The sequence below is a fragment of the Eleginops maclovinus genome, chromosome 1 (genome assembly GCF_036324505.1).
Source record: "Eleginops maclovinus isolate JMC-PN-2008 ecotype Puerto Natales chromosome 1, JC_Emac_rtc_rv5, whole genome shotgun sequence".
NCBI classification, from domain to species: Eukaryota; Metazoa; Chordata; class Actinopteri; order Perciformes; family Eleginopidae; genus Eleginops; species Eleginops maclovinus.
The window spans coordinates 12627618-12644069 of record NC_086349.1 but is presented as its reverse complement, the minus strand read 5'-3'; the positions used below and the strand labels follow the sequence as shown (position 1 = coordinate 12644069).

Here is a 16452-nt window from a genome sequence, read left to right as displayed (position 1 = left end):
GAGCAAAATCCCTTTTTTCCCCACTGACACAAGAATGCAGACACAGTTGCATGCTCCAGCAAATGCACACTTTTGAATTCTAGAAACCTCCCACAAAAACATGTCAATATCTATTTAGCATAACCACAATTCACATAAATCTTGGAGGTAATTGCCTTGTCTATGTTTATCATATTGCTCTAAACAAAACTTCAGAGAATGAAAATTAAGTTAAAGCATTAAATTGATAATGCACTGCAGAGCATAATCTTGCATTCAGTAGCAGTGGGGCCTCCTGTGCTGAGCCTGAGCAGGTGGGGTGCAGATTGTAAATGGGGCTGCAAGGGGGAGCGTCTCCGGATGTTGGGACTGGGAAGGATTATAATTCCTGGTGGTGTTCCTGGAGCAGGACAGGCCCTGGGAGAGAGACGGGGCAGCTGCTCCGGGGAGCGGAGCTGAGCCCAGGCTGTCAGGCTGAGCTCCACCTCTGGGCTTCCAGCAGGTAGTCTGAACACTGGGAAGGCCCCCACTGAGGGTGGGGCCTCCACAGATGGTGCCATCACCACCCCTCTTGCAGTCTCACTGAGGGGCTGCATGTGAGATCTCTCTGTGCTTTAAAACAAAGCTGGTTTGAAACAAGGTCCCCTATCACGTTCTGTATGGTAAACTTCAGTGCTGTTGCAAAATGAAGGAGAAGCTTCGGTTTAGTTTCTCATATTTCATACTTCATAAAATGTGTGAACAGGACATTTGGGGCTAAAATGGAGGAAGTGGTTTCTGCTTCTATGCTGAAAAGGTGTGAGAACAGTCATAGTGTTTGTGGCTATTTTTCCACATGGTTCATTTTTTTCATAGGGTTCTGAAACTTCTCTTCTATTGTGGTGAATTGTGCTTTTTTCCTGTTTCTGCTTTTAGTATTTTCTCAGTATTTCTTTTTGCATTAATGTTCCGCTCGAATTTACCCCTAAGTGTTTTTCCCAGAGATTCAAGCATCTGAAGGGTTTACTAATTAGACACACAGTACAAATGATCTTTCACAAGCTTTGTATCTTATCCGGAGTAATTACATGCTGATACATTATTCCTGGATAATTTCCAAAAAGAAGCTGCTTTGAGTCAAACTCATTTGTTCTTCCTCTTTGGGAAGTGGGTAGAAAAAATAACCTCATGATGTGCAACAAAATAATAGACTTGCGCATTGTAATCCACCTTTAAAAGCCAACGCATCCTCTGATATAGTGTAGGAATGCTTTAACCCGCCTGATGATCATGTGTAGATCATAAAGTATGAGCTGCTCTTGATTTAATGTGCTCTCATTTGGTCTGAGAGTTGATTTAATTCTCAATGACAATACAGGATCTGTCTGGCTTGTTAATTTTGGGTGTACTCCTATTAAGTTGGGGGGAGGGAAGTAGTGCTGGACAGAGACTCGGTAAGCATTCAGTGACCTCAAACCAGACGTAAAAAAAATTGTTTGACTGCTGTTTTCCCTTACCCCGGCCCCACCTCCAGCCCCTCCAACCTCAGCCGTTGTCAAACTGAACTGACACTGACACTTTCTCATCTCCGAGCTTTCAGCTGACAAGGCCCAAGACCGGCTTTTCCACTCCTATTCTGCCTGATATGTCTTTGGGTCATCTTGTAGCAGGGGGAAACTCTGCTCGGTTTCCCCCTTACGTAGGCTGGTTTTGTTTTCTCTCCAGCAAGAAAAAGGAGAGGAGCCTCACCAGGCTGAGGGCCAAGGGCACACACTTGGCTGCCCATGACCTTGCCTGTCACAATCCCTCAGCACCAGCCCTGATTCCTAAACAGAAGATCCCTCACCAAACCAATCACGGCCGCCGGTGCTCCTCAGTCATATAGTGTCTGAGAGGCAAGTGACCCCCCTCCTGCTGTCACATTAAAACAAAAAAATAAAACACCACTTAATGTCTACCAAAAAGCCCAGCTTTCTCTTAGTAGCCCCAGGACAAATTAATATTTCAATCCCTTGGGGATCGGGGTGTGGGGAAGAATTCACCTTCCTGTCAGCGTTTTTACCCCAAGTTGTCCCCTGGTCTTTATTTATTTTATTTCATCACTCCTGTCCTCACTCACAGCATCCACTGAATACCTATTTGGAGAAGAATGTGATCAAGAGGTCATGCTACTTGAACTAATCTGATTGGCTGTCAGCTCCAATCTGACCGACATAGCACCCCTGTTCCTTGTGGGTTCGCTCAGTGGCATCGACTGCCGTCCGTTGTCAGGCCAACGAGCAGCCTGGGAAGGTGGAAAAGGAGGGGGGTGGCCAATCTGAGACTGCCACTTTCCCTCAGCATTAGCATCTCACTTAATGACCAGTTAAGAGGCAGCCTGGTAAATGAGTTGTGACAAGTGCTGCAGAAAAAGGAGTCTTTTTCCCTCATATCTCCCGCCTCTCAATCACCATTTAAAGGGCTTGACGGGCTGACATAATTCCGCCATAATTATCACTTGGAGTATTCTTTTCGGGCCAGGACAGAAGTCAGATTGGATCTCATCATAGGGTAATAATGCTGACCAACAATAACTTTGTTGTCACTTCTCTCATCTGCGTCTCTTGCTTGATCCTCAGGGAATGGGCATTTGTCTTCAGCCAGCCAGTTCAATCTGGTTCAAGTGAAGCAGGAGCCGATGGACGTTAACTCTGGGGCTTCCCAAGACTCAACACAGGAGCACAGCCTGGACCTGAGCAAGAAGGACCACAGGTATACAGCTGCATGGTACATAGAGGGTTAAAGCTAGTTAGAACATGTTTATTCTTGTTATAAATTCACCTAATATATTCACAAAATAAATCAACAAGGAAATAAGGTTTCTCTGATTGATAGAAGATTTCTGCAGTCTTGGCAGCCAGGGTTATGTGCGCAATTATTTATCAAAAATATCTCATTTATATACGTGTGCATACAATTATAAAACCCTCACCATATTTCTCAATTTTTGTGTGAGAAGGATGTTTGTATAAACCGTCAACTCCAATCTTCCCTTCAACTAACAGTAGATCTTATTTCTTAAGAAGACAGCATTTTTCTTCTTCATTATATAGGCACACCTTGCATGATAAATAGTAATATTTACTGTTCTCATGCAAATCTTGACTAAACATTGTTCATTTTCCTTGTTCCAGTAATGAATCAAACGGACACCCTGTACCGGGGAATACATCTCTTTTATCCTCGCTTATGAATAAGGTAAGATCCATCTATCAAACGCCTTTCATCCCAAGACAAATTAGCGGGACACGGAGGGGCCTGTTTGTTTTTTAATGTTTCACCGCTAATAAGATGAGTTTGTATCATTTAAATTTTCCAGCCATTTTTCATACAGTGTAATTTTCACTGCACCTCTCACAAATTAATATAATGAAGCAGTAGCTGGGTGCCATGCCAGATATATAGAGATGTTTGTTTTTTGATGAGCTGTTTTGAACTCGCCGTCCATTTTTCCTCCTCCTTTATACTTTCCCCCCCGCTTCGCTCTACAGTTATTTATAGACTTTGTAAATTATTTGATTAAAAAGTCAGAGGAGAAAAAAAAAAACAGGACGGCGCTCCCCTCGTTTTTTAGCAAGTCTAAATGTTAGCGTATGGAAATTTAGATGTGCAATTTTCTGTGGGTGAAGATTAAAATGGCCATTGTTTTGCACATATATCTTTTCTGATTCATACAAAAGTGCCAGGTAGTTTCCATCACATTGATGATGTTATTCCTCCCTTTTTTTTTACCCTTGACAACTGGTCAAGTCCTCAAAGTTGCTCTACTCAAAGCAGTCATTAATCTAGAGACTGGAGGGGCTTGAAGACATGTTGTCCATCAGGTCCTTGTGTCATTTCAGCCTTTCGGGGTTTGATTCAAGCCACCACATCACATAAAAGGGTTAACAGTTTCTCCCTGGGGACGCTTGGCACACACGCTTGGCCTGCACTCAAGCAAAAGCCTGGTTGTTTGTAAATCTGGCTTTGCTTTTTTGCTTCGCCAAAACATTTGTGTGTGTTTAAACTCTCCCAGTCTCATTAACATATGCAAGTGCCCAGCTTACGTATGTTCAGCTAACCCAGCAGCTGGTTGTTTATGTGCTATGTGTTTTTCTAGATGTCACAAGTGAACCCTGCACTGTTCAACGCCATGAACCTGAAGACGGAGCTGGAGGCTGGCCAGGGCGGCAACCCCTCAGAGGCAGCACACTATCTGAACAGAGTGCTGAAGCGGCCCATGCCAGAGAAACCCTCTGAGATCTGGAGGACATACCTCCGCAGGTATAAAACATGGAGGAAGTACAAGGCCTCACACTAGTCTGATTTACTTAGTAAGATAAATTCATTTTGGCAGTGTGAAACAGCTAAAAGTACCATCTAGGCCTTTGTATTGAAATACCGTTCCTCACATACTGCATCACTGGAAACCCCTGAAACGTAAAGAATCTGCTCAAGCAGGAATGTGAAACGACTTACAGTACAACAGAGTTATTGTTTTTACTGATCTTTACTCATAACAGTTGTCTTTGCGTTTGACGTCCATATGAGACGGCAGTATATTTACAGTTTTTACTATCTGTCTTTCTTAAGGTTTGATACAGATGACTTCTGTGAGGCTCAGTGTGACTTCCTTCAGAAAGTTCACTTCCACTGCATGGTAGAGGACTGTTGTGCACTCTTCAGCACCGTGGATGGGGCCATTAAACATGCTACGTGAGTGTCAATGTGTCTGATAATCAGCAAAAAGAAATCCCTTTCCACATTAGAGGTTATCGCTTTATTGATCAACATAGAAACAAGTTTCCATCTTGTTCTTTTAGCTTCCACCTCCGGGCCACGTTGAAAGTGAAGTCTGAACCTCAGTACGGAGAGGGCAAGGACTCCAGTGAGGGCGCCTCGCTGCCTGCTGCCCCCGTCTCTACAGCCAATATTCCCTCCATGGATGTGGCACACCTCACGTCCTCTGGTGGATACAGCTCTCCTCCCCCCTCCCTGCTGGCCTGGAAGCAGCTGACCGGCAGCATCCCTCAGATGTCGGCCTCAATGCCCAACCTGCCAGCCAACTCCCCTCTGGCCACCACCTCTCTGGAGAACGCTAAACCACAAGTCAAACCTGGTTTCCTGCAGTTCCAGGAAAAGTATGAAAAACATTTCATGTCCTCTTACAATAAAGTACATTTTGTTTATTCCACTGTTTGTTAATTTAACAGCATTTTTCCTTTGAATTCCTCCAGTGATCCCTGTTTGGCTACTGACTGTAAGTACTCCAACAAGTTCCACTTCCACTGCTTGTTCGGGAATTGCAAGTATGTGTGCAAGACATCCGGCAAGGCCGAGTCCCATTGTTTGGACCACATCAACCCCAACAACAACCTGGTCAATGTCCGTGACCAGTTTGCCTACTACTCGCTCCAGTGTCTCTGTCCCAACCAGGTGAGTGCGGCTTGGTATCTCAGCAAGAGAATCACCTACTGTCATCTCCCACAGTTTTCTAAGCATGAAGTATGCTATCTATTATACCAGTATTTGAGGTTATTTGACTCAAGGCTTTCACAACCGCCGCTCCCTGTCTTCCATCTCTGCTGGAAAAGACAGTCGACTCACCCCAGTAATGCCTGTTTATATGTCAATGATGTCATTTTGACTGCCGCATTCTCCTCTCAGAAAAGGCCAATTTAGTTGATATTACCCAATAAATCATTGTCACTTGCACAGTAAACAAGGCTGTCTGGAATAGGGCAAAAATCAGGGGAATGCTTCGCAAATGAAACCTAAATGGCAGCCCCTGCCTGCTCTCATGAGCCCGTATTTGGAGAACCGTTTAAATGAATTCATTAATGTGTCGAAAATCACCCCTCTCACAAAAAGTCCCCTCCTTCCTCCTCCTCCTCCTCCTCCTCCTCCTCTCCTCCTCTCCTCCTCTCCTCCTCCCCTCCTCCCCTTAGCCTCCATCTCCTGAACTGAGCAGATCTTATTTGGCCTGGTCCCTTTGGGATGTGGGCCTCACAAACAGATGGTGGTGTACAGACATGTTTCAGGGGAGGGGTGTTTGAAAAAAAGGAAAATGTCATCGTGCTTAGAAATGTGGGATGTTCTAAATGACCAGAATAAAAAAAGGCTGTGAAGAGTTGATTATGCCTTTGAGAAAAATGTGTGTAGTGTTCACTTTAAATGTGCAGACAGAGAAAGATTAAACCATTTTAATCAACTCCTTTGTATTTTACATCACCACATTTGACTCATGGAAATGTGTCTTCTGCAGCACTGCGAGTTCAGAATGAGGGGCCACTATCACTGTCTGCGGCCTGGCTGCTTCTTTGTCACCAACATCACCACCAAGCTGCCGTGGCACGTCAAGAAGCACGAGAAGGCAGAGCGCCGCGCCGCCAACGGCTTCAAATACTTCACCAAGAGGGAGGAGTGTGGGAGACTGGGTAAGAAAAAGGACTTCTTACATAAGTGTGGTACAAGTTTTGTCCTTGCCATGTCAGCCCTAACACACATTTTTAATCACTTTCTACCAGGAGGATGATTAAAGGTATTAAATTGAAATAGATGTAGATTGATTTGTGCTGGCTGTGCAGGAGAATGATTTCTGTTTACAAAGGGAGACGGACCAGTGTTGGCAAACAGTGTTGTGCTGTGAGTTGTTTAAGAGGTAGGAAACAAGTCCGCCTCATAGGTTTTGTTGCTGTGTTTTGCATATTCACAATGGCACCTCAAGTCCCAAAGGTGGTCTTGCCTGTACTATATGAGCAATAACGTCAAAGGGGGCAATCACATCCAGGTTGTTTTCTTCTTCCTTTTGCCCCTGTCAGAAATGAGCAATTAGGTTTGTGTTTGTTAATTATCCGGCTTGTCTGGTTTAGCCTGTTTGTGTTCTGAAGCTGCGCCTCACAGCCACCGCTGCCATCACACTGAAATGAATTAAAAGTGATCTGTTTTTTTCAGGCGGTTACACAAGCTTTTCACAACGCAGAAACAAAGCAAACAAAAACAGGCCCTAAACAGCTGTTTTTTGTCCCCAGCCTGATCTGCCAACTGTATTGTTCGGGCTGGGGGAAAAATACAGAAAGGATTACCATCGCTAGCACTCCAGTCATAAAGAATTGATGGGCTGCCAGTATCCATGGCAGCGACATTAAACTGAACACAGCTGATGATGTTACCTGGTTTCTGTCTCACAAAAGGCCCTCCGTGTCACGGGGGTTACTGTTATTTGCTCAACTTTGCGTGTTTAAAACATTGTGTGTGCAAAAGCTATTTGATGACACAGGCGTGTTGTCCTCCTAAACTGGGTGCCATGGTTACTGACATGCTAGCACCTGCCCAGCATGTTACTCTTTCAATTATTTCTGCCTGCTTTTATATAATGGTATTTGATTAACAGGCAGAAAACGGAGCATTCGTTTAATTTGAAATCATAAAGCAATTAGAGGCAGAGCGGTTAAAACACTAGAAAAGAACAGAAGAATATGAAGCAGACAGCAGACACAATGGAGAACAAAAGGAAAAATGACAATGGAGATACTTTGAAAAATGAATTTAATATGGTAATAATTGTATATTTACTTTGGTTTGCAGGGGTGTGTGCATTATTGGCCCACAGAAAATGAGAATTTATTTATGTAAATTCCTAATTGAATAAAGCATGTCAGTGTAATAAAAGAGCTCCACAGGTTTAGTGCACAGAAGCCTTGACTTGCTCAGTGTGACACCGGAGTGATCTAATATTCCTCCTACATGTACACTCCCAAACACTCTGAAAGCAATCCCTCTTTTGTCGGAGCTATATCATGAAATTAAAAAAACCTAAAAATATTTCACTTTGTGTTTGATCTAATCATAACACCGCCACACTGATAATATTGCGTTTTAGCGCAGTAGCTGTTCTCAGCCGTGTTGCAATGAGCAGAAGATAAATTAATCTGCAGGCGGAGAGTTTTAAAACTGTTACTGGTTTCTTTTTACAGGTTGTAAGTATAACCAAGTTAACAGCCACTTCCATTGCATCCGCGATGGCTGCCAGTTCTCCTTCCTGCTCAAGCACCAGATGACCTCACATGCACGCAAACACATGAGGCGGATGCTGGGGAAGAACTTCGACAGAGTCCCTTCCCAGGTACAACTATACAAACTGTGAAGTATGACACATGCCAAACTGTAAAGGGTAATTATCTAAATGTACGGTTTGAACGCCTCAGTGAATTTAAACAGTTGTTGAGCACTTTATTGTACCACATGTCAACAAAGACAAGTACTGCACACACCCTTATACTGACAGGTTAAATCTACTTGTTTTTTGCCGTGCAGATGTTGACATTATGTGTCCCATTATCATGGATTTTATTGTTGCCCAAATAAACGTAGATGTTGTTCAAGGAAGGTACATTTAAATGTTATGCCCCAACAAACACAAACAGTTATTGTGGTTTCTGTTGTACGAAGATGAGATGTTCTTTTAACAACTACTGTAAATGTGGTTGTAAGATAAAACTGGAAATTAGCTACCAAAGAGATATTTACTCTCTGATTTTGATATTGGTTTTAGAAATAAAATGTATATATATATATTTTATTTTTATACCACCTCTTTAAAATCTTCTTATTTGTGTTGTCATCTGAAGTACCCACAACTTGTAGGTAGTTCAGTGTGTTTTTCCCCTCACTGTGCTACCTGCTTTATGAGTCATATTCTGGTAAAAGAGTAACAAGTTCATTTGGTTTCAAATAAGGAGCCCCGCTCACATCCTGTCCCACTCAGTAACAAATCACTCATGACTTTGTTCTGATTACATTTTTACTGGTGGAGTGTACATTTCCAACTTATCTCTGCAGTACGTCCTGTACTGTCAGTGGATACAGGCATGTGGATTTTCTAGTTTGGTTTGTTGTTTTTTATGTTTTGAAGTCTTCATATTATGACAGAAATGTGACGTTCATTCTCTCCGAGGACTTTCCACGTCTTGAGAAATGCTTGGTTGTTTGCCAAGAGCCAACACCTGCATTAATGACGCCTTAACGGTGGAAATGTTTGTTCTTTTACAATAAAGCGTGTTTGTTTTTCAGGTGATGCCACTCGGTCAGAGGGCAGATGCATCCGGCATGATGGGAACTCATCCTGGTATGAACTCCAGCTTCTCCTCTGGCCTCATGGATGAGACTGATGATTACATGGACTACATGGGAGGGGGGGGCAGCCCCCTGGGACTCTCCTCCGAGTCCTCCAACCAGGACCGGAGCTGCACCAGCACACCTGTAGGCAACGATAGCTCTCCAGCAGGTGAGAATATGTGAAAGAAATACCAGTAACATGTAGAGCTTGAATAGTCTTCAACTTTTAGCTTCAGTCTCACATGCTTCACTCAGTCCAAATCCATTTACCTTCCCCCAAAAACAGCAACATTTTATTCTTCACTCTACTTAGTGATTCAGTATTTTCACTTGACAATCAATACCGTAACGGCACATCAGTCATATTATACGAGGTTGATGACAATGCCATTTTCTTATGTTCTGAGTCGTGGACAAGGTCTTTTGCAGTTCGCCTGGTCATCCTCATAAAACATCCATTTTGTACATCAATGGTTTGAGTTATTGCACTGTATGTAGCTTATTACATTTTCCTTTGGCCAGAGATCATCCCTGTGGCTTTATGTCTACTTTAGCACTTTTAGTAGTTATAATTGTGTGGGGAAAGGGCAGCAAAGGAGAAATGGCCCCCTTTCACCTTAAAACCTACTGAATAAATTGAGTTTTCTCTGCTTTTTTTTTCTAAATCTGAGTCCGCCTGTAATTTTTACATTTCTCCATGTGTTGCCAATATTATCCACTGTTTTCATCATTGTTCTTTTGGCTGCTGTTTGGGGTAACTTGTCTTGAATGGGCCTCATTTTGTATCATTCTCTTATCTTTTATCTTTCCCTTTTTGCCTCCCATCCCTCTGGTTGTGTGTGTGTGTGTGTGTGTGTGTGTGTGTGTGTGTGTGTGTGTGTGTGTGTGTGTGTGTGTGTGTGTGTGTGTGTGTGTGTGTGTGTGTGTGTGTGTGTGTGTGTGTGTGTGTCTGTGTGTGTGTGTGTGTGTGTGTGTGTGTGTGTGTGTGTGTGTGGTCCCTTGTTCTGTGTGTTTCCTCCCCTCCTGTCTGTCCTTCACCCTCTCTGGTCGTCCTGTCTCTCCAGGACAAGGCTGGCACGCCACCACTTCTGCTCCCAACACCCCTGCTGACACTAGTGCTACCCAATACGCACCTTCTTCCCCACCTCCTCCTCCTCCTCCACCACCACCACCACCTCCTCTCTCCTCCGCTCCTCAGCCTAGCTTCCAGTCCCAGGCCCCATCTCTCTCTCCTGCTCTCCTCCGACCTCCTCTCTCCTCACTCCCATACCTCCTCTCTCCATCCTGTCTGTCATACTCTCTGCTCAGCGCCTCTCTGGGAGCCACTCGGAGTGTTGTCATGCCAACCAACACACCAGCTTTCAGCCCCATCATTGCCACTCCGTCTCCAGTTAAAAATGACGTCCCTATAGTGCAGGATGCTGCAGGTACTTATCCCCGGCTCAAACCAACACTGCAGCTGTCACTCTTAATTGAGTCCTGTGCCGTATTTAACTGTGTGATTCTCTGCAGTACTGTTGGGAAAAGACGGGAAAATAAAAGGGAATTCCCAGCATGCAAAAAAGAAAATGTATTGAAATGTGCATGCTTACTGAGTATGTACAGCAGCAGAACAAATGTGTTTAACTACCTCACCTACACCCTGCATTTGTTTTAACTTTTAGTATAACTAGATTTAGAGATAGCAGGACATTTGGCACCTGTGAAGCCTGGGCCAGTTTAGCTTCCTTTAACACAGCTGCATCAGCAGCCTCTTACTTTAATCACGCCTCAAGTTTTATCGAGGCCCAGTGCTTCCTGTCTTGCAGAACAGGGATCAGATCATTAGCAGTGACCCCAGGGTGTAGCATACGGTGGGTGCCCCTAATAAAACAACATGAAGATAAGAGGGTCAGTTAAGACCCACAGCTCCGCCTCTGTTTGGAGGCTGGAGACACCCCGTAAAAGTGTCATGTTCCAAAGTCAATGTATCATTTCCCGCCTCCTTTAATCATTCTGGGAATTAGGAATACAAAATTCTGTGGCTCTCTGTGCTTACTCAGCTGTGAGCCACTTCTGACACACATTTCAACCACAACGATCCCTGGATGTAGTTGTTTGTAGTTGTTGTTGTTAAACCAAGTGATTTTTGTTCAATCTCTCCTCTTCCTTCTTTCAGGCAACACCATCTCCATTCCTACGGCCACTGGTGCAAAGAAGCGCTTCTGGATCATCGAGGACATGTCACCATACGGCAAGCGCCGCAAGACCGCATCATCACGTAAGATGCTGGATGAGGGGATGATGCTGGAGGGCTTCAGGCGCTACGACCTCTACGAGAACTGCAAGGACCCGGGCTGCCAGTTCTCCCTGAAGGTGACCCACTACCACTGCACACGCGAGAACTGTGGCTACAAGTTCTGCGGACGCACCCACATGTACAAGCATGCACAGCACCACGACCGTGTGGACAACCTGGTCCTGGACGACTTCAAGCGCTTCAAGTCTGCACTCAGCTGCAACTTCCCTGACTGCCAGTTTTCAGGCAACAGCACCCACTTCCACTGTCTGCGCTGCGGCTTCCGCTGCACCGACAGCACCAAGGTGACGGCCCACCGCAAGCACCACGGCAAGCAAGATGTGATCAGCGCCGCAGGCTTCTGCCAGTTCAGCTCCAGTGTGGATTGCGAGGTTCCCGACTGCAAATATAAGCTCAAGTGCTCGCACTTCCACTGCACCTTCCCTGAGTGTAAGCACACGGTAGTGGGGATGTCCCAGATGGACTCCCACAAGAGAAAGCACGAGAAGCAGGAGCGCGGCGAGCTGCCGTCTGTGTCGCCCAAACAAGAGCTGGGGCACCACCTGGGAGGAAGTGTGTCGGTCCCTCCCTCCTCCATGAGTCTCTCCACTTCCTCCCCGAGCGATTTCCACGGCCTGTCCCGCAGCATTAACAGCAGCGCTCCCTCAATGCTCTACCCGACAGGCGCCATCGGGTCCGAGTACAGCCACATGTACCCGCCATCCTCCATCAGCCTGGACGGCTCCCTCAACCTGAGCACCGACACCAGCAGCTGCCTGTTCTTCCTGAAGAACGCGGCCGGGCTGGGTCTCAGCGACTCCCTGGACCTCAGCACCAAAATGCACCATGACGCAGCGCGCTCCAGCCACAACCAGGCGCCGCCGCTGGGTCTGCCGGCAGCTCAGGACGACACCACAGGAACATCCGGAGATGCTGAGGATGACCTGTCGCCAGAGGAGGAGGCGCATGTGGGGGAGGAGGAGGATGAAGAGGATGAGGAGGAGGAGGAGGAGGAGGCCGAGCTTAACACTGACTCAAATGATGACTCCATGGCGGAGCCTGACGGTGAAAAGGACAATGGCGAGAGTTATGATGCTTCCGTTAACCACACTGATACTTCCCGACTGGAAAAGCAAGATATTGACCCATGAGAAAAAAAGACTAGCAGTGACTGTAGGAACCGAAGAACGCTCTGTGTGCTATGAACAAACAAAATGAAAGTGGCCTCATTTATCATATTTAGAGACTTCAGATGACAACAAAAAACAACAACAGCGTGGAGAAAAATGACGGCCCAAAATGATTTATTATGATGTTTACAAGATGACCAACATTATTAATTCAATTATGCATTAAAAAAATATGAACGGAGACACACAGAATTAGGCCCTGGTTTACACGCGGGCAGCAATGTAAAGCATTTTACTACACATCAGTCTTTTGTGCGTGCATGTTTGACTTTAATTTATTTTAATTTTTTCACTTTTTTGTGTGTGGTTAAAAAAAAATGTTAGAAAAACAAAAACAAATCTCTCTATATAACTATATATGTAAGTGTGTGTGTGTGAACGATGATATACAAAAGGAAATTGCTGGCACAGGCGACTGCAGGGCCAAGGAGACAGAAAAAGGGACGTGAATCACTAAGGGGAAACAGGATGCGTTCAAACATTTGATCTTTCTTTCTGTATTAATATTATTATTAATTATTACGAGACACTGAGAGGACAGGGAGTCACTCTTTGCTTGTTCCCGTCTCTCTCAGATGTTTTTACTTGTTCTCGATGACATGTGGAATTGACCAGTAAATATTTGGTCAGTCGGGCGTCCAGCAAGCTGCCGGTCTCAACAGTTCTCTGACATTCTGCTAGCAGCGTTCGACTGGCACCGAAACCAAGCTCAGCCCTTGTAATTTTACCCCCCCCCCCTGCGGAGGAATCAAGTTTTTGTGTGGATAGTGCACTTTTATATTAGCTGACCACGATGATTATGATGATGATAGATAACTCATAAGCATATTTAAAAATATTTTTGTTACCATTTGCATCTTTGCATTACAATGTCGTTTTGTTGTGTTGTTAGTCAGAAGCATATCGATCTGTGAGCAGGCGAGGTCGTGATTAACGGCAGGAGAGCCAGGATGTGGGGGAAGGGGGGTGGGGGGGGTTGGAACTGACCACAGGAAATGATGAGTCACTCAGATGCAGAGCAAGGGGAGTGTGTTTTATGTTGAAAATTTACAGACCGAAAATGAAAATGTCTCAACGGCATTGTTTCCATTCACTTTGGCTGTGGTTGAGCTCCTGTTGTAACGGTTTTTATTTAATATTTATGTGACCTTCCAATGAGAAATTTTAGGGTGTTATTGCACTTTTTAGGTTCATTTTTACCGTCTGAAAAAAAATGATATATATCTTTTAACAGGGAATTTTGCTTTAAAGATGTTGTTTTAGTTCACTTTTGCTTTAATGCACAAATAGATGTTAGTGTGACAAAGAACAGTTGTTCTGTGATTTATTTAAAGACTGGCTTTTTTTTTTTTTTGCTTCTGTGATCCAACAGTTTGAAAAAAAAAAAAAAGGAAATGGGTGCATCAGAAAGAAGGTGCCCTGATGAGAAACACTAATACTGACTGTGACTTTAAATGAGTTCTTAAGAAGTTCATGGCGATGCTCACTTACTGTAGAACTAAATTATAAATATGTCAAAGCCATCCTCTGGTTAATATTGAACGAATATGTTCGACCAAGAAGTGGACACACTGATTAAGAATTATCTCCTGAGCTTGGCATTGGAAATAAAGGATCATAATATCGGGAATAAGTATGTGTGTAGATGATGTTCCTCCAGATATTGTTTTGAGAAGAAAAAAAAGGTTGTACAGTATTTTCCTCTGTAAAAAATAACTATATATGAACAAAATGCTCTTTGATGAACAGCTTCCTTTAAAAAGAAAACCGTTAAGAGGAGAAATGAATAATAAAAAGTAAAAAATTCAAATAGCCTCATCATAGTTTGCTTGTGTGCGTGAACTTTTTTAATCACCCCGGATTTTGGGAAAAAGTTGTGCATACTGTAGCATTGGCAGATTTCGTGATGTTTGCAGTATTTATTTTTTCCTTTTTCCATCTATGTCAGAAGCTCAGACTAAAATACACTGATTTGAATTAATTCAGCAATGTTTCTGTTTTATTTAACAAACTCTTTTTATTCACTGTCATTTTTCTGTGTGTGCTTTAGCTTCTTCCTCATTAATTGAAACTCTTGGTTTATATTTACTTTGCTGTGGGCATGCCTCGTTCACAGACTGAATTGTCTCCCGGGATCCTGCTGCAGAGCGGAGGCGTCACCACGTTTGTTTTATTTTTTGATCAGCTAACTGTAGGGGCTGGGAGACATTGTGCACTTGAATTATGTGTGTGTGTGTGTGTGTGTGTGTGTGTGTGTGTGTGTGTGTGTGTGTGTGTGTATAGCAGGATTTGTAAAAAGTTGAAAATAAAGAAACTATAATTATATAATAATACACATGTAGTGATTGATAGTGCTTCAGTCTGAGGACATTTCGTGTAACGTGTGGACGACGTCTGGGGTCACAGCAGCGATGTCTGTTTTTCTATCTGTCAGTGACACTCCTGAAATGTGTGTTAGTGTGTGTGTGAGTGTGTCTCCCCCTGAGAGAGACAGATAGGCCGCGGCTGTAAGAACACAGACCTGTGGCTCCGTCCCAGCTGCTCAGAGCCTCGATTCATATTTCATGACCTTGTGCGCCTTTTCCCCGCTTTGTTCCACTTTCAATCCAACTGGGACACTTTCTGTCACAGAATTTGAATAAAACAAATGAAAACGAACATCTGCATCCATGCAGGTAGAGGAATCAACAATATTTGTTGTTGGGGTCGCCCGATGTTCACGCTTGACATTCTGGTGCGGGAACAAGATCAGAGCCTAGGACCATTAGGGAGATTTAGAGGCCTGCTACTGCTAACAAGATGGCTCTCTGTGTGTTGTTCAGTGTTAACAGGGCACATTTATTTTTTTTAGTTCTTTTTTTGTTGCTTTGAGCCATGTGCTGGGTTCTCCTCCCACTCCTCATGTCACCCAGCGGCCAGTGTGCCGATTCTCTCTGTCCCTTCGTCTACAGCTGTTCCTGTCCTTCCTCCTTCTCTTCCTTGTGATGTGTTTTTTTTAATAAAAAAAAAGAGAAAAAAATGTGGGTAAAGGCATCACCATCTGTCAGCCAGCTGGCATCCTGTATATAATCTACGAGAAAAAAAAAGAATAAACATGAAAATTATATTACACAAAAACCAGACGGAAACGACCTCCAAATCCTGCATAGGCTGCTGCCGAAACGACAGATCATTTTACTGTTTTAATTAACGGAGTAAAAAGGATGATATAAAAAAGTGGTGGGGATATAAACTGAGATGTATTTCCACTGCTGCGAAAAATGTAATATGAAAGCCTCCTGCTTACTGCAGTGTACTGGATAAACAGCAACATTTTAGACTTTGTAAAATATATTGCACTTTTGGACTAAAAGCCATCTCCCGTTTGCGTTCAATTTGGCTAGACATTTTATATGAAAAGCAGACAATGAAGCAATTTTTTTTAAAGTCTCTACTTGAATTTGTTGCCCTCAGCAGTACTATTCATTCTTGTCGTATTGCTTATTTACACTTGGATAACAGTGCTGTTCATCTTCATTGTGCTATATTTATGTTTTTCCTTCTGTTTCTGCATGTCTTATGCAAAGATTGAGCTTTTTATTCAGTGAAATAAAAACATACTGAACGACTGTAGGCCTGTTTTCAGTTTCATGTCTTTTTGAATGTCAAAGAAGAGTATGACAAATCTTTCTACTGATACATACCTTTTCACAAAACACAACACCAGGTCGTATATATTACGAGTGCCAACAATTTGTGCCTGTGCTGGCCGTCGCTGACACGCAGTGGGTTGATGTGCCAGGAACAGGTTGACTGAGCAGTGTGGAGAGGCGACAGTCGGGTCTGGGAAAACACACGACAGGTGTGCACTGCATATGTGGTCACATGACGCCTATATGGCAGATTAGGGCC

At 43.8% G+C, this 16452-nt stretch overlaps 1 protein-coding gene across 10 annotated transcripts in view; it reads left to right on the top strand.

The window, feature by feature from the left end:
* casz1 (castor zinc finger 1) overlaps positions 1–16173 on the top strand; it is a 163044-nt gene extending 146871 nt beyond the window's left edge. For 8 of the 10 annotated variants that reach the window (XM_063880450.1, XM_063880451.1, XM_063880421.1 and 5 more), the window contains 11 exons: positions 2577–2709; positions 3132–3195; positions 4097–4260; positions 4570–4692; positions 4800–5117; positions 5214–5412; positions 6242–6413; positions 7953–8101; positions 9049–9262; positions 10158–10520; positions 11252–16173. In XM_063880450.1, the coding sequence (XP_063736520.1) occupies positions 2577–2709; positions 3132–3195; positions 4097–4260; positions 4570–4692; positions 4800–5117; positions 5214–5412; positions 6242–6413; positions 7953–8101; positions 9049–9262; positions 10158–10520; positions 11252–12522 (3170 nt within the window). In that variant the 3' untranslated portion in view covers positions 12523–16173. The remainder of the gene's footprint in view (positions 1–2576; positions 2710–3131; positions 3196–4096; positions 4261–4569; positions 4693–4799; positions 5118–5213; positions 5413–6241; positions 6414–7952; positions 8102–9048; positions 9263–10157; positions 10521–11251) is intronic. The other 2 variants (XM_063880465.1, XM_063880456.1) reach the window with 1 other exon arrangement.
* The last annotated feature ends 279 nt before the right edge of the window (positions 16174–16452 follow it).